This window comes from Oryza brachyantha, chromosome 5, assembly GCF_000231095.2.
Source record: "Oryza brachyantha chromosome 5, ObraRS2, whole genome shotgun sequence".
In the NCBI taxonomy this organism is placed as follows: Eukaryota; Viridiplantae; Streptophyta; class Magnoliopsida; order Poales; family Poaceae; genus Oryza; species Oryza brachyantha.
In genome coordinates this window covers 13,705,128-13,724,584 of record NC_023167.2, presented here as the reverse complement: position 1 = coordinate 13,724,584, position 19,457 = coordinate 13,705,128, and the positions used below count along the sequence as shown (strand labels likewise).

The 19,457-nt window shown below is 41.9% G+C and overlaps 2 protein-coding genes across 3 annotated transcripts; both read left to right on the top strand.

Moving 5' to 3' along the window:
- The first annotated feature begins 4,018 nt into the window (after positions 1–4,018).
- Positions 4,019–7,737, top strand: LOC102701269 (serine hydroxymethyltransferase 7-like). The gene is made up of 4 exons (XM_040524671.1): positions 4,019–5,205; positions 5,554–5,959; positions 7,020–7,121; positions 7,215–7,737. The coding sequence occupies exons 1-4, from the start codon at positions 4,162–4,164 to the stop codon at positions 7,436–7,438; spliced, it is 1,776 nt and encodes a 591-aa protein (XP_040380605.1). The 5' UTR covers positions 4,019–4,161; the 3' UTR covers positions 7,439–7,737.
- A 4,377-nt stretch (positions 7,738–12,114) lies between these two features.
- LOC102714735 (potassium channel AKT2) lies at positions 12,115–18,767 on the top strand. Of its 2 annotated transcripts, XM_006654371.3 has the most exons (11): positions 12,115–12,353; positions 12,480–12,698; positions 14,181–14,339; positions 14,454–14,511; positions 14,609–14,926; positions 15,494–15,733; positions 15,816–16,133; positions 16,232–16,420; positions 16,561–16,636; positions 17,556–18,170; positions 18,293–18,767. In XM_006654371.3, the coding sequence occupies exons 1-11, from the start codon at positions 12,169–12,171 to the stop codon at positions 18,457–18,459; spliced, it is 2,544 nt and encodes an 847-aa protein (XP_006654434.1). In that variant the 5' UTR covers positions 12,115–12,168; the 3' UTR covers positions 18,460–18,767. The 2 variants fall into 2 exon arrangements, with proteins under 2 accessions (XP_006654434.1, XP_015692747.1); XM_015837261.2 differs by lacking the exon at positions 18,293–18,767 and having other exon boundaries at positions 17,564–18,112.
- Positions 18,768–19,457: the final 690 nt, after the last annotated feature.

Sequence of the window (19,457 nt, the reverse complement as noted above, 5' to 3'; positions counted from 1 at the left end):
TAAAAAAAAATAGGATCAAATTAGGCTTCAAAACAGGATCAGTTATGCAATAGCCTCTTTTTATAATATATATAAAAACTAAATATCTAATTTTATGAAAGTACTTTTTAAGACTAATAGTTATATCATATTCTCTTTTTTTAAACAAATATCTCAAACGTTATTTATAGTCAAATTCTAACATTTTAACTTTAACTTTGTCCAAAACATCAATAATTACGGTACCAGAGGGAGCAGACGTATACAAGTTCCAGAATTAAGGAGGAATAAACGGAACACAAGACTAGACTGGTTTTAACTTTTAACACTTGCAAGTTGCATCCCTGAGCTGACATTTGCCGTTTGCATTAGCCATTTTCAGTTGCAACTTGCAAGGTGCAGAAGGGCGGCAAAGGATTTTGCATCGAGCACTGAACAGTGTCAGCCCGTGAAGCCTTGAGCCATGTGATGGGCGGCAGCAATTACGGCCCTCTTAGGGCCTGTTTAGTGCGAAAAATTTCGGATTGGATGTCTACATCACTTATGTTCTTCACGTAGCATTCAGATCGAATGACTCTATAAAATTACGTCGATACTTCTGTATATTATAGGCAACGTAGCATTCCGGGGGTCTTAATTATCACTGCTAAGCTTTCAATTCGCCTCTGACCATCAAATTAAATATGAATAACCCGTCCTCCTCTCTTTGAAACAAGGGGCGCTTCCGGTTCTGTGTGTGCTACAAACAATTTTGTCTTCTCCATATTACCATATCTCTAGAGTCAATAATTTTATTTGTTTGACCGGATATTAGAAGACTATTTTGGTAACTATTAAAAACTAATTACATATGGTGTCAGAAAACCACGCACGAATTTTTTAACATTGCAATCTGACCCAATAGATCGGCATTACTATGTTACTACTGTTAGTAGATGGGCTTTAAGCCCATAATACAGTGGCTGGGCCTTGTCTGCCATAATTAGGCCTGCTAATAGGTTGGATGGAAATGGATTAAATATGTTGGATTTTAATTTGGATTGTCTTTGGTTGGGTACAAATGGATTGTTACTTCAAATGGATTGGATTGGGTTGGATTATAGAGACAGATGGATTGGTATGCATTGCGTTTGGTTATATGATTTTAGGTTTTAAATGGATTTAACCCGTGGAGGGCAAATGGATCTTTTAATTGGGTAACTAATGGATAAGAGAATAGACATATATGGGACCCACATGTAGAAATTGATTAAAATTTATACAAAGTTGCTCTTACACATAATAAATCATCCCACCAAATTTCAGTCAAATTTGATATTTTTTATAGTAAACGCGAGTTTTAAAATTTTAGGTCCGAGTTTATACATACCAAATGGGCGCATCCATTCTCCTAGAGTGGGTTGGATCTATTTTAACTAAATGGTTTGGTGCAGGTTGGACTAAAATTGAAGTTGGATTGGATCCTAATGAAAAATAATTGGGGTGGATTGGTTTGGTAGACTAGCCAGTAAAGAGATGGACTGGAGTGGATTTGGATTGGATCCAAATCCATTAGCAGGCCTAGCCATAATCCGCTGCAATATGCGGGCCTAGGCTGGGGTTCATGCTCTACTTACTAGTGGGCCTATTTGAAAAGGGCTCATTTTTTTTATATACTGGGTTAAATTTCCTTATATCTTTTCGTGAATAAATTGTAGAAAAATTCGTCCGAAAGAGAAATGGAACTCTAATACTATATACTTTATACAAGTTGAGCTAGGAGAAATCTACGCTAGAAGAGAAGTTGACATGCTCGCCGTAGATTCCACACAAATGAATGACAACGCCTCTCGGCATATCTAAGGGACGCTTTCCCATGTCACGAAATCCATCCATCCATCGATACCATGGTCCTGTTTAGTTCACAAAAATTTCGATCACATCAACACGTACGATCATATATTTAAAGTATTAAATATAGTCTAATTACAAAACAAAGTTTAGATTCCGCGTAGAAACCGCAAGACAAAAATCTTTTGAGTCTAATTAATCCATCATTAGCACATGTGGTTATTGTAGCACTTATGACTAATAATGAATCATGTACTAATTAGGCTCGAAAGATTCGTCTCACAATTTTCCTCATAACTATGTAATTAGTTTTAGTGTTTATTTATATTTAATGCTTTACTTAGGTGTCCAAAGATTTGATATAATGTTTTTAGGACATGGCCCATATTGATTGACAGTTTTGCGTACAGGTACGTGTAGTACGCGCCCCATATGTATGAACATGTGTTATTATTATTATTATTATTATTATTATTATTATTATTATTATTATTATTATTATTATTATTATTATTATTATGCAGTTTGTTGGACGTTAGCGTGATTTATATTTATGTTTTACTCATATGTAACTGTGTAACCAATGGCCGACCTGTTATTATACATGTATTAGTTGATTTTGGGTCATGTATTAGTGATTTTGGATTCTTACATACCTCTTCGTCCCTAGCTCATTTGAAGTCATGAATTTTGATGAAATTAAACTAACTTGATGATAATATGTGTTCTTTTGAACTACTCATAATAATTTTATAACTTATTACTTATGATATTGTTTTGTTTGTTAAATTGCATATCTATCGACATATTATTTATATGATCTACCATGTATCTAGTATATCACCGTCGGTTGGGCATAGTTACGGGCATGGAGTTTTACCCCTAACATATCGAGCACTGATGTACGTATAATTTTCTTTTATGACAATCGTATGACAAAACGTTTCGACGGCCGCCATTGTGTGCGTCTGTGTCCATAGTAAAAAAACCGGACCAGAGGTCGACCTGCTCTAGCCGTTGGTTTACTGGTCGAACCATTAGTTTTTTTTATTTGTATTATATCTAATTTATATTATTTTTATATACAACCATCAGAATTAGTAAAATATGTATAAATAAACATATATATATATATTATGACTGCAACATCGAAAAACAATTATAGCATAGTAACCTACTACATTCATAATGTACTACTGTCATAAGATAAATTAAAAATCTGGTTAGTTTCTAAAGAATCGTCCGGATCACTGAAAAACCGCCCGGTTCACTGTTTTATTACCGGATCAATTACAGAGGCGGTATTTGAGTGAAACCGAGCCACTGAGGATGTTGGTTCCGGTTTTCTCCGGTTCAACCACCGGTCCGGTTTTTTTGCACTATGTCTGTGCCTCACGCTGTCTATTCGTCGGTGAGATCGTACGCTAATCGTACAATAAAAATTAGTATAGTGACACGCGCATATTGCACTGCTGACATCATTATAAATATAAATTGTAACTATATAGGCTCTCTTATCTAGATAATAATTACTTTTTAATTGCTTAAGTCAAATTTAAATATTCCTAAATTATATTTTTTACATGGAATCCATTTACTTGTATTCTGAACTGACTTGTAGTCAAACTTTTTTGTAAAACATTTAATTTATAATTCAAAATTAGGTACCTCTAAATTATATTTATAAATGGACACTTTCTTTTAATTTGTCCAAATTTTAACCAAAATTTAAGATCTTTTCAAATTATGTTTATAGATGGACTTTTATCTGAGATTTAGACTTTATTACGCTGAGACTAAAACTTTCTTTTCTTATTTTTTTTCTCTTATGTTGATCAGGATTTTATAAGAGAACCTGATCTGTGTGATTGATATTTTTTCTTTTGTCTGATTGATTTTTTCTTTGAGTAATCTCAGAATTTACAGAGATAACGTGAATACTCATTTTCCGGATAACATTACGGTAACATATCAGACAACGATCAAATGGTCGAAGTCGGGCATCACGGTGGACATAGATTTACTCTACGCATGTCCGATCTAACCCATGGTCAGCGTGACATCGTCAAATCGAACTTCCCCACGGCCGCAAGGCGCAGAGAATCCCGCGTACAATGTCGCCGCCGAGGGATGCGATGCCCACCACGTTGCCACCTCATCACTGAAGTCATCTTCGCCACCACCCACGGCCAAATCGCGCATCGCATCGCAACGCAAACGAAACGAAAGCCCGTTCGACCGCACGCGCGCACCGGGAATCGCACGAAATCCTCAGTTCCTCACGGCGGCGTCGAGCCGAGCCGAGCCGAACCGAACCGAGTGCTGCGCCCGCGCGCGACGCCGCCGCCGCTGATGCTCGATCGCGCGACCGGGCGCGGCGCCGCGGAAGGGGTTCCGGTTATGGATCAGCCCGACCTGTCCCTCGGCCTCCACCCGCCGCCGCCCCGGCCCATCCCCGAGCCCGCGGGCGAGGGCTCGTCCGCCGCGGCCGCCGAGGAGGAGGAAGAGGAGGGTGAGGGCGAGCGCCGGTTCTCCCTCCTGGGCCAACCGCTCTTCCTCAAGCGCCCGTGTCCACGGCCACCGCGCCCGCGCCGCGCGCGCTGGGTTGCTGGGGAGGACGACGCCGACGCCGACGACGAGTCCTCCCCCTGCTGCTCGTCCTCGTGCCCCTCCCCCGCGGCGAAGCGGCGGGCGGTGGAGGGAGGCCTCGAGGCGCGCCGCGAGGCCGTGCGCGCGTGGGGGTGCCGGCCGCTCCCCGAGGCCGACCCGGCCGTGCACGAGCTCATGGAACGGGAGCGCCGGCGGCAGGTGGGCGGGATCGAGCTCATCGCCTCGGAGAACTACGCCTGCCGCGCCGTGCTCGACGCGCTCGGCAGCCACCTCACCAACAAGTACTCCGAGGGGCTCCCGGGCGCGCGCTACTACTGCGGGAACCAGCACATCGACGCCATCGAGCGCCTCTGCTGCGATCGCGCGCTCGCCGCCTTCGGCCTCGACCCAGTGCGCTGGGGCGTCAACGTGCAGCCCTACTCCTGCACCTCCGCCAACTTCGCTGTGTACACGGGGCTCCTCCTCCCCAACGACAGGATCATGGGGCTCGACTCGCCGTCCGGCGGCCACGTTAGCCACGGGTACTACACGCCCAATGGCAAGAAGGTATCGGGCGCGTCCATATTCTTCGAGAACCTCTCCTACAAGGTGAACCCGCAGACTGGGTACATCGATTACGATAAGGTGGAGGAGAAGGCTGTGGATTTCCACCCCAAGATTCTCATCTGCGGTGCGAGCTCGTACCCAAGGGATTGGGACTATGCACGGATGCAGCTTATTGCTATTAAGTGTGGTGCAATACTCATGTGTGACATGGCGCAAATCAGTGGTCTTGTGGCAGCGAAGGTAAAATTTTATTCATCACATTGCTAGTCTTACCTCTGAAATTAGAGCTCAACAATGCAAATGCATACGAAGGAAATATCAGGCTATGATTGCTTGGAGCAGCACAGTAACTTCTTAATTGTTCAACAATGCATATGCATAGGAAGGGAATATCAGGTTTTGATTGATTGGAGTAGCACGGTAACTTCCTAAGGTGAAGAAGAGTGTATTTAAGAAAGGATGCCGTGTGGTTATTTCTTGACAATTGTCATTCTTAGTTATACCATCACTAATTGATAATATGTATCGTAGGTAGTGAGACATAAATCTCTACTGATGATCGCATTTTGTTACTTGTCTCCTTTGCAGGAATGTCGAAATCCCTTTGACTACTGTGATGTTGTTACTTCAACCACTCATAAGAGCTTGAGGGGTCCTAGAGGTGGTATAATATTTTTCAGGAAAGGGAAAATGCTAAGTAAACGGAGCAGATCTTTAACTCAAGTGGTTGAAACTGATCAGTATGATTTTGAGGACCGTATAAATTTTGCTGTTTTCCCTTCAATGCAAGGTGGACCCCACAATAACCATATTGCTGCTCTGGCTATAGCTCTAAAACAAGTAGCCACGCCAGAATTCAAAGCATACATTCAACAAGTCAAGAAAAATGCCCAAGCTTTGGCGATGGCCTTGCTCAGGAGGAAATGCAGACTGGTTACCGGTGGCACAGATAATCACTTGGTGCTATGGGACCTAAGAACATTTGGCTTGACAGGTATTATCTCCATGACACTGTATTTGGAACTTCGTTACCACTATAGCAGAAAACTGAAAAACCTGTATAAGGTTATGCTATGCGGTTTACATAACACCAGGTAAAAACATAACAGCGTATATGCATGTGCTATTTTCTGAAAGCATTATGGCCATCAATGCTTAGGACATCATTTACATTTAAGATAAAATTTTGCACTAACTACTGTGCTTTGTAAAGAGCCATTTTTGTAGAGAAAAAACTATAGGACATGAGCATGTGTAATATTATGCTTTGAAATTGCTCGTTATATTACTTATGTTCTTTAGATAATAGCGTTCTGAATGAATATGTGCTTAGCCTGAGAGAGTGAGTGTCACTGTCACCTTTTATGTTGGTATACCTTTTATGTTGGTATAATTGCTACTCCAGTAAATTCTTGACATTTAGAATATGACTTAGTCAAACTTTTAAAATTATGACAGTCAATTTTGCATTAGAATAAATTTGTAAAATCTGATAATTTTTTGATACTATGGTAGTGCCTTTTTAGGCAAATTGACATACTACTACCACTAACCCAAAATATAGCTACCTAATACTGGATGTGAAACTACATTTTGAACTTAGCATTTGAGAAATTATTGATGGTTGGAATTTTAAAAGTTCAACCGAATTATGTCCTAAACGTCAAATGTTTTTTTACCAGAGAGAGTAGTACTTAGTAAACAGACAAATATCATTAGACACCTGAGATCAATACATTCTCCATAACAATTTTACGCGATGCTTTCTGGCAGATTATAACAAGCAAAAAACACTACAGTTTCAAATACGTGGACACATTCTAATTGAATGATTGGATAGATTATGGATAGATGAAAAAATATTATAAAGCTAACAGATAGCTTAGACAAAGTTATCTAAGCAATGCTAATGAAGAAAGTTTTTGGAGAAATCATACTTTTGGAAGAGATGAACGAATAATCCTTGCCTACATTAGTTGTTTAGGATGTGCCCGCACAGCTATTTGTTTGTCTTCATAATTCTAACCTAGCCATGCTCGTTCGAATATGCACAGGGAAGAACTTTGAGAAGGTATGTGAGGCCTGCCATATATCTCTCAATAAAACGCCAATATATGGAGATAATGGTTCGATTTCTCCTGGAGGTGTGCGGATTGGTTAGTTCTCGCTATACTGGTTGCTCATTTTATGCTGTTTTATGACATGTGCGTAACTATAGATTTCATCATGTGCTCATCAACATGCTGCAGGAACTCCTGCCATGACAACTAGAGGTTGCTTGGAGAATGACTTTGAGGTGATGGCAGAATTCCTTATGAGGGCAGCACATATAGCAAGTATTTTTTTGAAGGAGCATGGAAAGCTTCAGAAGGATTTTCTGAAAGATCTGGAGAATAGTAATGACATTATTGAACTTCGGAGTCAGGTGGAGACATTTGCGTTGCAGTTTGCCATGCCGGGATTTGATGTATAAATGAGAGCGCGCTCGCGCGCACACACACACAGACACACACACACACACACACACACATATATATATATATATATATATATATCTTCAGCCCTAAGATGGTTCAGATATCATGTTTGAACAAGTGAGTTTATATAAACAGCATTGTTATCATAACATCAAGTTAGGAAGCCATTTTTTTCGTCTGAAGTTGATCTCAATCACCTCTCTGAAACAATTTTGTACATGCCTGTTGGTTATGTTATTGTATTTATTGCACTTCATTATATAGATTGCTACATGAGATAATGTTTTTGAAAATCTTGTCATCTCCCGTTGCTTTTCCTTCTTAGTCACCTTATAATTTTTCATTCCATATGAGCTTTAAACATTTGAGATGCACAGCTTAATCATCTATCATGTGGCATAATGTGTTTAGTAGGGCGTCATTCTGATAGAAATTTTCACCTGTAGATTCCTGCGTCCTTTTTTGAGTGAAGTTATCATGACTCCTGAACCAAAGGTAAAAATTAACTTTGTTGTATTGTTTGCATCTTTAATTTAGCATACCATGGATTTAGATTCTTTACGGCAATCAAATAGGTAATGGTGGTTATTTCATTCGTACTTTTAATTGGTGGTGACATACTGACATCTCAACTCGAAGAGAAATTGTCCCAAAACTATGGTGTAACTGCTATTGCGAGTCTATTCTGGTTTATTCTGCTTGCAGTTTCTTACAGTTTTGGCACTGAAACTGTAGTTTTGTGAATATGCTCCAGTTAACTGAAACCCAAGAGTATCACACAGTTTTACTGGTCATACTGTTATCTTGCTATTGCAATTGCGTTTATGCCTTCGTACTACCATGGTTGAAGCCTTGATTAGCTGAATAACAAACCGGGCAAGAAAAATGGTGATAGTTCAGGTAAACCCAGCAATAGTTAATCGGCGTGTCGCTGACAATATTTAAGAAGTTGCTACTCTTATAAATGACATTTAACGATTTGATACCCTATGACGCATGGGTTCCGCATAGACATTGTCCTAGGTCTACATGTTATAAACATATAAATGATAAATTGTTAGTTCCTCAAAAAAAATGATAAATTGTTAAATGTCACTGCTGTAGCCGTGGCAAAAACTTAAATGCTAGAAAAGTTCTCATAACCGTTGGATACGTGAGCTGAATGGCTGAATGCCTGAAGATATTTAAGTATTTATCACTGTTAGACGTGGCATTCAATCCTTGTGTCTATTGATCCAAATCTCATATATTAACACATGGAAAGGTAAATATGTAAACACGTTAATGTAATAGCGTACAAAAAATTAAATGCCCCAAATGCATACGTTGATAACATGCGAACCATGTGATCCATATTGAACGGCACTAGGGATGTGTTCTTTTACGTGATGAAAAATAAAAAAAATATCTAATTTTTTAACAGCTACTCCCTCCGTATGTTAGACGTTGGTTAGTTAAAAAAAAAACAGGACGGAGTATATAATAGTATAAATAATACAATTAACTACTACTACCTCCGTTTCATAACGTAAGATGTTTGACTTGTTTGTTGCAACGTTTGATCATTCGTCTTATTCAAAAGTTTAGTATAAATATAAAAAATTACAATTTGTGCTTAAAGTTTTTTTATACTAAAGTAAGTCATAAGAAAAACAAATGGTATTTTCATAATTTTATGAATAAGACAAATGGTCAATAAAAAGTCAAACATCTTACATTATAAAACGGAAGGAGTATAAAATTAAAAATTTATTCTATAAAGATGAGATAACGAATTTATATATATTATAAAAATGAGTAATTTGAAAAACATGTACATAAAAGAGAAATAAGCACAGCTCAGGAGACTACATCACCGGCTCCCACTACGAGAAATTTGTCACTTACTAGTGGCCAACACGTGAACTCTTCCAGTACTGGGCCGGCGCTATGCAACCATCAGTCCTCGAGAAGTCCCCACGTATATTGTATGCTATTTAAACAGTCATTAAAATTTTAAAAATAATTATAAAAATAGATTAATATAAGATATATTACTACATAAACATGCAAGTTCAAATATTACTTCTACGACCATAAAAAAATAACAAATTGAACTCTAAATAGTATATGTATAGTCATAGTCATATTTATTATTTTTGTTATGAATTGTAGAAGCTATATTTGAACTTACATGTTTGTGTAATGATATATTTTATGTTAAACTATATTCATAATTTTTTTAAATTCTTCAATGACTATTTAGATATCATGTAATAAACGAGGGCTCTTGGCAAATGTTGGCTCAAGCGTCCCATTCTCCTCTTTGGAGGTCAAGGTAGACCGTCCAAATCGTCGGTAAATCCAGATAATGCCAAACAACGATGTTACAATTCAACGTCGTGTTTCATGAGAAGCCACTTTATCGGCTACTCACCTATCGTGCGAGAGATGTGAACAATGGGGAATCAACCCATCGCAGTCTCTCTCCGCAAAAACTAACTCTCGAAATTCCTATACCAGTGGTAATACTGGTAATTTCTAATAATAATAGAGAGCACAGCAGGCCAGCTTAACCCGAAATACATTGAAAGCTAAAAGCTTTTCAAACTATTTGTTTATATTTCTGGCCTTTGTCCTTCGGCACTCTGTTATCCCCTGAAACTAAGAAGCTGGTGATTACCGTTCAAAAAAAATACCAGGATGTACTTTATTTGTAGTATAAGACTTTTTTTACCATCTTTAAAAAGTAGTTTGAGGTATAAAAAAATTTAGTGTAAAATTCCGGTACGTTAAGATATATTGTATCTTGATGTACTAAATTTTTTAAAAAAATATGGTATATTGAGGTATTTTTCAGTAATGTTAAAAAAACTCTTAGTATAAAATTTGAGCACCGACTGAGCTTATCAGCAATCAATTCCTCAGCTGCAAAACCCCAAATGAAAAGAAGACCCGAGAGAGAATTTGATACCTACGACCTCCGTCCCAAAATAAACAAAAATTTTTTATGATTAATATTTTTATTGTTACTACACGATAAAATATAAATAGTACTTTACGTGTAACTATTTTTTTAATTTTTTAATAAATTTTTCAAATAAGACTGATGGATAAACGCTCGACTAAAAAAACCCAGAATCCTCTTTTTCTGAGACGAAGTAGTACAGCTAGAGGTGGAAATAGAGGATTCTTTCGTGACCCTATTTAATTCTTAAAATTTTTTTAGTTCAAAACTCTATATAATTTTATTTTCAACTCGTTTTGAACCCGACCCTTAAATTTTATAGGCAAAATAATTGGCCCCATTACCATCCCTACCTACCGCCCTACAGGAGAAAATGGATGTTGTGCCATGTTGAAATAGTGGTTTCGCCATCCCGAAAACACGTTTTTTTTTAAATGTCATACCGAGCGAGTGTTTCCAGCCACTTTGCCATTTTTTCTAGTTTTTTGAGTTTTTTAAATTTTTTGGCTCATCAGCCGGGTGACGTGACGAAAATGCCCCTGATTCTAGTTAAATGAAACATGCTGAGGGCCTGTTTGGGGGAGCTTCCACAGCTTCTGAGAATCTGTAATTTTATAAAATGAACTAAGAATCCAGAAGCTGAAAAGCTGGGTTTAGGAGCTTTTCCAGATTCTCAAAAGCTGACTAACAAGCAGCAGCTTCCCAGAATCTAAAACTTCCCAAACAGACTGGTCAGCTGACTAACAAGCAGCAGCTTCCCAGAATCTAAAACTTCCCAAACAGACTGGTCTGATCCAGCTTCACGAGGAGATCAGGCAGCCGCTCCTCACTGCATCGTCTTCCTCAGCCGCCCATGTGCACCCGTGCTCAGTTGCCATCGCATCCATCACGTGTGCTACAGTCGCCATCCCCAGCCGCCGCATGAGATGGAGGGATACAACGGCTGTGGCGGCGCAGCGTCGGGCACGACAAAGCAGCGTCGAAGCGGAGGAGGGGTCGCTGCGTTGCTGTCCGGGGAGAAAGAAGACGCTGGTTTAGATAGTTGCCAACATGTTTTATTCAACTGGAACCAGGGGTATTTTCGTCACATCGTTTGACTGATGAGCCAAAAATATTTGAAAAACTAAAAAAAAACAGAAAAAATAGTAAAACGGCTGGAAGCACTCACTCGGTATGGCATTTTAAAGAAACATATTTTAAAAATGATATTATAGCGAAACCACTATTTAAACGTGACGTCGTATCTATTTTCTCGCCCTACAGGTAGTCGCGCAAGCGGCCACTCACCTGAAGCGCACCGATCACTCCCATATCACCTGAGGTCTCTGCAGCGTCGTCCGAACCCTCACACGCCGACCGACCGAATTCTGAGCTCTCTCGGCCACAACCAGCTGCCGCGCGCCGGCGCGCCCGTACGTCGGTCGGTCTCTCTGCACGCGCGCGCACCGCCGGCCACCAGTTTTTGCACGGTGCATGCACATGCTGACATGCACCCACCCACGCTGACGCCGGAGATGTATAGCCTGGCGGGCCTCTGGTCGATCACCGTCACTGTCTTCGCCGACAGTGACCCACTGCACCCTGCCCCCCTCTACCTTTCCCTCCATTATTGATGAATGGATGGATGCTTTGATGCCTCGCTCGCCTCCATTATTTGCTTGGATTTTCCATAGCTTGATCGATCCGATTCTCGCTTTGCTTCTGCCTTAGTTGGCTCTGTCTGTCTCTCCCGGTGTATATATCTGGTATCAGTAGTGTTCGGTACCTTCGTCTGGTGCAATGAAGAGGTCGGGCTTTGACAGCAGTAGCGGCAGCGGCGGCGGTGAGGGGTCGGGCTCCTTCAACCTCCGGAACCTGTCCAAGCTCATCCTCCCGCCTCTCGGCGTGCCGGCCGGCGGCCATGCCCAGCACCATGGCGGCTCCAACGACAAGCGGGTCATCTCTCCTCTCGACTCCAGATACAGGTCAGTGAAGAACACCGCCATGGTCCTCTCTCTCTCCTTGCAGCCATGGGGCCATGGATCTCATCTCATCGATCTCATGTCGAGGTGTGTGTGTGTGTGTGCGCGCGCTTTTCTTGTTGCTTTTAGGTGCTGGGACACGTTCATGGTGGTGCTGGTGGCGTACTCGGCGTGGGTGTACCCGTTCGAGGTGGCGTTCATGAACGCCTCCCCGAAGGGCGGCCTCGAGGTGGCCGACATCGTCGTCGACCTCTTCTTCGCCGTCGACATCGTCCTCACCTTCTTCGTCGCCTACATCGACTCCACGACGCAGCTCCTCGTCCGAGACAGGAGAAGGATAACCATGAGGTACGCACGTCTCCATGCTCCATGCTCATCTCGATCATCACCTAAGCTCGCAGCATTTGGTTACCATACAGCGAAAAACATTTGTGCATGCTTAGGGGTGGAAATGGACCAAGACCACTGGGTTTTTCACAATCCTATTTAATTTTTTAAAAAAATTTAGCTCAAAACTTTACGTAATTTTAGTTTTGACCTTGAACACACCCCCCATGCATGCTGCTCTTGCTAATTCGATTGCTTCTTTCAGATGATATACTAGGTTAGTAATTTATCGACTTTTTGGGTTATTCTGCATCTAAGACATGATGCAGCGGCCGGAGATGTAATCACATCCCTTATCTAAAAAAAGTTTCTTTGTGCACTATCCTTTTACTGTATGCATTTGATGAGAAAATGGCAAGGGCATTACGTGGTCATTAATTCAAGCTTAGTCGTAGTCGACCTGCCAAATTGCCATTCTGATCCTAATTTACTTCCTGATGGGGATAGCTTGTGCCGTTAAGGCAAAGCCATCTGCTGATGGTGTTCATGTGTGTAGTTCCATATATACTACTAGTCAGTGACTCACTAGTCACTAGCTGCTACATCAAGTCTTAATGACGGATGCTGTGGATGAAATTCTTACCCGTGACATATTGCTAGAGAGGTTTCATGACATACCTTACGTGGCAACACTTTGATCAAGGAATTAGTAAACAGCTGCTACAGAAATACAGAACAGTATTATTATCAGCAAAAAAGGGGAAGAGGTGTGGCTTCAAATCACAACGGGCCCCAGACAAAACTGCACCGTTAATAATATTTCTTTTCGTTTTGATGACTGCATTATTGGCAAATAATGCAGCGGGGCCCCACACACAGCACTGACTGAGATATCTGAAACTTTTGGTGCAAAACACGAGCAGCTAAGCTAGTAGTCCGACTCCTACATGTGCGAAAGTTTCAGCATACGCCAAAAGGGATAAATGGATAATGTCGTGATCAGATCTGCGGTGGGTTCTGTTTCTTTTTGGTGGATTAGAGATTCTCGTTAGCTACATTATCTTTACAGATCAAAGGTAATGGTCCATCAGAGACATGCGCACTGCATTAGGATTTTCTTTCCGACTGAAGTCTGAAAATGTGATTAGAGAAATGTTCGGGTTTTTTTTTGCAACTATCCGGTGCATTTTACTGGCAGTATTATACTAACAGTAAAAAAATGTATTTTTGTACTTTATTAATTATTTGATTAGCAGTATTTTGTAATTTTGTTTTTTTTAATAAAGATCACAATAAAAATGACAATATTACCCCTTCAAATTTCTACTACACCTAATATCGTTAGTAGTATAATTTAATCATAACCGTCCGATAAAAATAAATCAACGGTATGAATTAAATTCTATTAACAGTAAAATGCATTGGAGTCAGCTTTTTTTTTCCTGCTATGTTAGTTTGCTCGTGCGATCGATGCAATGACGCGAACTTGTTCTGCATCCGTAGATATCTGTCGACGTTTTTCATCATGGACGTGGCGTCGACGATCCCGTTCGAGGGCCTTGCCTACCTCGTCACCGGCGAGGTCAGGGAAAGCCCGGTGTTCAGCCTCCTTGGCATCCTCCGGCTATGGCGTCTCAGGAAGGTGAAGCAGTTCTTCACAAGGTAAAGCATAGTAAAACACAACACCGAACAACACGTGTGCGGCAATGCTAGGCATGGCAACGATGGACTGATCTAACCGCTCAGCCATGGTCGAAATGCATGATCATTTTTCAGGCTAGAGAAGGACATCAGGTTCAACTACTTCTGGATTCGCTGCGCACGGCTCATCGCGGTAAGCACGTATATCATGAAAGCTAGCTTCTCTGAAAAACAAAAGCAAAATCTTTCAGTTTCTGAGAGATTTGCCTGGAACTGTGAGCTCTGTGAAGGTGACGCTGTTCCTGGTGCACTGCGCGGGGTGCCTGTACTACCTGATCGCGGACCGGTACCCGCAGAGGGAGAAGACGTGGATCGGCGCGGTGATCCCGGACTTCCAGGAGGCGAGCCTGTGGATCCGCTACACCTCCTCCGTCTACTGGTCCATCACCACCATGACCACCGTCGGCTACGGCGACATGCACGCCCAGAACACCGTCGAGATGATCTTCAACATCTTCTACATGCTCTTCAACCTCGGCCTCACCGCCTACCTCATCGGCAACATGACCAACCTCGTCGTCGAGGGCACCCGCCGCACCATGGAGTTCGTAAGATCCTACTCCCTCTCCTAAAATAACTTTATTTTTCACTCATCACACACCTACTCCCTCTCTAAAATAACTTTATTTTTCACTCGTCACACACCTATTTTTGATAGTCTATATGTTTAAACTTATAGAGATTTATTCCGGTCCAACAAAAAATACCTCGAGATACCAGTATCTCGAGGTACCAAATCGTTTTTCACCATTAGATCTAACAGTGCACATTCTACTCAGCTAGATCCAATGGTGAAAAACGATTTGGTATCTCGAGGTACCGGTACCTCGAGGTACTTTTCGTTGGACCGGAGCAAATCTCAAACTTATATGTTTATGGAGTGATATAACTCATAATAATCTATCTTGTTAATTTTTATATGAGTAATTTTACGGTCCTTGAGAAGGTATCATGAGGTACCAAAATTTCAGTGTAAATTTTTAGTACTAAAAAAATTTACACTCAAATTTTGGTACCTCTTATTATATTTTAATAACTATTTAGATGACATGTAAACATACGCGCTAAAAAAGTTTCTTTACACATACCGACCAGTTTAATCTATTTCTTTTTAGAGGAACAGCATTCGTGCTGCCTCGAGCTTCGTGGGCCGGAACCACCTGCCACCGAGGCTGAAGCAGCAGATACTGGCCTACATGTGCCTCAAATTCAGAGCGGAGAGCCTGAACCAGCAGCAGCTCATGGACCAGCTGCCCAAGTCCATCTGCAAGGGCATCTGCGAGTATCTCTTCCTCCCCGTCGTCAAGGACGTCTACCTCTTCAAGGGAGTCTCAAGAGAAGTGCTCCTGCTCATGGTAATTTCATCACGAATGAATTGATTCGATTCGTCAGACAAACAGTTCGCAGCGAGGAGGATATAATCGTGTATGTGTGCAGGTTACCAAGATGAAGCCGGAGTACATACCGCCGAAAGAGGACGTGATCGTGCAGAACGAGGCGCCGGACGACGTGTACATCGTCGTGTCCGGCGAGGTGGAGGCGGTCTACTTCGACGGCGAGCGGGAGCAGGTGGTGGCGACGCTGGGGACGAGGGGCATCTTCGGCGAGGTGAGCGCCCTGAGCGACCGGCCGCAGGGCCTCACGTTCCGGACGAGGACGCTGAGCCAGCTGCTGCGGCTGCGCCAGGCCACGCTCAGGGAGGGCATGCAGAGCAAGCCCGAGGACAGCGTCGTCATCATCAAGAACTTCCTCAAGGTGACACACCATGAACGCTAGCTAGCAGCTAGCCATATGTATCTAGCTTACAGCTGCGAGCAAATTCAGACGATGGTTGCTGTCGCCGTTTTTTGCAGCATCAGATCGAGATGCATGACATGAAGGTCGAGGACCTGCTCGGGGAGGACGCCGGAGAGTACGACCACGGCAACATACCGTGCAACCTCCTGACGGTCGCCGCCACCGGGAACAGCAGCTTCCTTGAGGATCTTCTCAAGGTCGGCATGGACCCTGACGTCGGCGACTCCAAGGGAAGAACAGCACTGGTATGTCAGACAACACACACATTTTGAGTTCGATATCCCAAAAGCCCAGTTTTTTGGGTAAAAAGACTTAAAGTTCATTATATATGTTTTTGACACAAATTCAAATTTTGAATTGAATTACTAATTGATGGCACTGACAGCACATAGCGGCATCGAAGGGGTACGAGGAGTGCGTGCTGGTTCTCCTCAAGCACGCGTGCAACGTAAACATCAAAGGTACTGCCTCTCTATTCTAATATAGCTGTATTTGTTGAATTTCCATATTTAACGATGGACCTTTAGTCTTATATGAAAAATTTATGAAATAATTAGAAAAAATAGTCACATATAAAATATTATTCATATTTTATCATCTAAAACAATAAAAAGAATTTTTATAATTTTTTAAATAAAAAGGACGATCAAATGTTAAATATCAGAGTAATTTTACGGTCCTTGAGAAGGTACCAGGAGTACCAAAATTTCAGTGTAAAATTTTAGTACCTCTTGGTACCTAGGTACCATAAGATACCAAATTTTATACTAAAATTTTAGAGCAATTTTACGGTCCTTGAGTATGTACTGAGAGGTACCAAAATTTCAGTGTAAAATTTGGGAGTTTTACTTCCATGCTTCCTTTTGTACCTCGAGGTACCAAATCGTTTCTCACCGTTGGATCTAGCTAAGTAGGATGTGCATTGTTGGATCTAACGATCAGAAACGATTTGGTACTGCGAGCTATCAGTACCTCGAGGTAAAAAAAAAGATGGGAGTAAAACTCAAAATTTTGGTACCCATGTACTAGGAGGTACCAAACTTTGCACTAAAATTTTAGTATCTCTTAATACCTTCTCAAGGACCGTAAAATTGCTCAAAATTTTTATACCTCTCAGTTTCTATTAAGGGCTGTAAAATTACTTATTTTTACCGTCCTTAAGTAGAAACTAAGAGGTACCAAAATTTTTGTATCAAATTTTACACTGAAATTTTGATATCTCATTATACCTTCTTAATAACCGTAAAATTGCTCGTAACAAAAAAAAAAGAGTGAATCTGCTCGTAATTTGCACCATCTCATATGTTTTCCATCATCGATCGATCGTGACAAGAGAAGAAAAAAAGGTCGTCAATAATGGCGCGTGATGATGAACTGCAGACGCGCAGGGCAACACGGCGCTGTGGAACGCCATCGCGGCGAGGCACCACAAGATCTTCAACATCCTGTACCACTTCGCGCGCGTCTCGAGCCCGCACGCCGCCGGCGACCTCCTCTGCCTCGCCGCGCGGCGGGGGGACGTCGACACGCTCCGGGAGCTCCTCAAGCACGGGCTCGCCGTCGACTCCGAGGACCACGACGGCGCCACCGCGCTCCGCGCCGCGCTGGCGGAGGGCCACGCCGACGCTGCCAGGTTCCTCGTCCTGAGCGGGGCCAGCGTCGACAAGGCCAACCTCGACGGCTCCGGCTCCGGCTCCTTCCCGCGACAGACGACTGTATCGCCCGACGAGCTGCGGGAGCTCATGCAGAAGCGCGAGCTCGCCCACGCGGTCTCCATCGTCGACTCGACGTCGCCGGCCGCCGCGGCCGTCGTCCGGGAGATTGGCTCGCCGGCGGACAGACGTAAAGCGCGGGCCCCGAGCACGAGATCAGACGGCGATCACTGCCCCAGGGTGAGCATATACAAGGGCCATCCGTTCGTCAGGAACCCTAGCTCAGAAGCCGGCAAGCTGATCAACCTGCCCGGCACCATGGAAGCCTTCAAGGCCATCATTGGTAAGCTCAGAACAACAAACAAGTGCAGCACATGTAACCTGTTGCCTTAATCTTGCTGCAAATAATGGCAAGATTGTGCAGTTCAAACCAATTAACCGATGATTTGCGTTCCTTCTCTGCAGAAGAGAAACTGAAGGTCGATGCGAAGAAGACGCTGATCATGAACGACGAAGGAGCGGAGATCGACTCCATCGACGTGATCCGGGACAACGACAAGCTGTTCATAGTGACCGAAGAAGAAGAGCATATGAGGACAGTAGCATTGGTGGGCTCGGTGTATGGATCATAGAATTCTTCAGTTCTTGCGGATGCTAGAGTTTGACCAATCATCGAGTTATCTAGAAGTGCCAAAGTGCAAATTCGGGTGACTCATGCTTCCTAGGCTTCAAATATATTGCTAGTAGACTTTAGGTTTTTAGCTAGTCCCTTTTCTTTGAAAGAGATTAAAACAGCAACAGTCGGTTACTCGGTTTGGTCAAGAATCATGTCATGGCTTTTACAAGAAACATGAATATATGCAACAATGGCGTGATCAATATGATGATATATCTATACTAAGGTTAGAATTTTTTAATCAAAATTATGAAATTTTGGGTCTACCTTGTTGTAGTCTAATTTGATTAAATTCCATTTTTAGCTTAAACAAAGATCTTCTGCTTATGCGAAATAAATGAATCTACATGTTTTCGAAACAGTGAGGGCTATTTCTGAAACAGAAACAGTATTTGGACATGGAGTGCTAATCCATGTAATGATAATAACTACTCCCTCCGTTTCATGACGTAAGATATTTGACATTTTTACATGTAATGTTTGATCATTTGTCTTATTTAAAGAATTGTGGAAATATTATTTATTTTGCTTGTGACAAAAAATCTATGATATTTTGCAATATGTTTTCATAGCAAAGTTTGAGTTGTTTGCTAGTATATTTAAAAATAAATATAGTTCTTATGTAAGTATGTAACTTATTGGTATCAATGGCTCAGCTTGGATCGGTTGATAAAATGGTAACTACTGCACCAACTCAACCAAATACAACCTTTCCATACTCAACCAAACACAATTTCTATATTAAAAGGCCGAGTATCAAACTCACTTAAAAAACGGGTTTGTAAAACCTGTGTAAAAGAACCGTAAAAGCACCCGTTCCGTTGGAATTGTGGATCCCGTATGGGCAAATCTGTGAGGGCAGAGCAGCAGAAGTCAGCAGGACAAAAGGACCCAGTGAGCATTGAATTCAGCTGATCACACTGACTGTGTCAGGCATTCCTCACTGATTTCGAG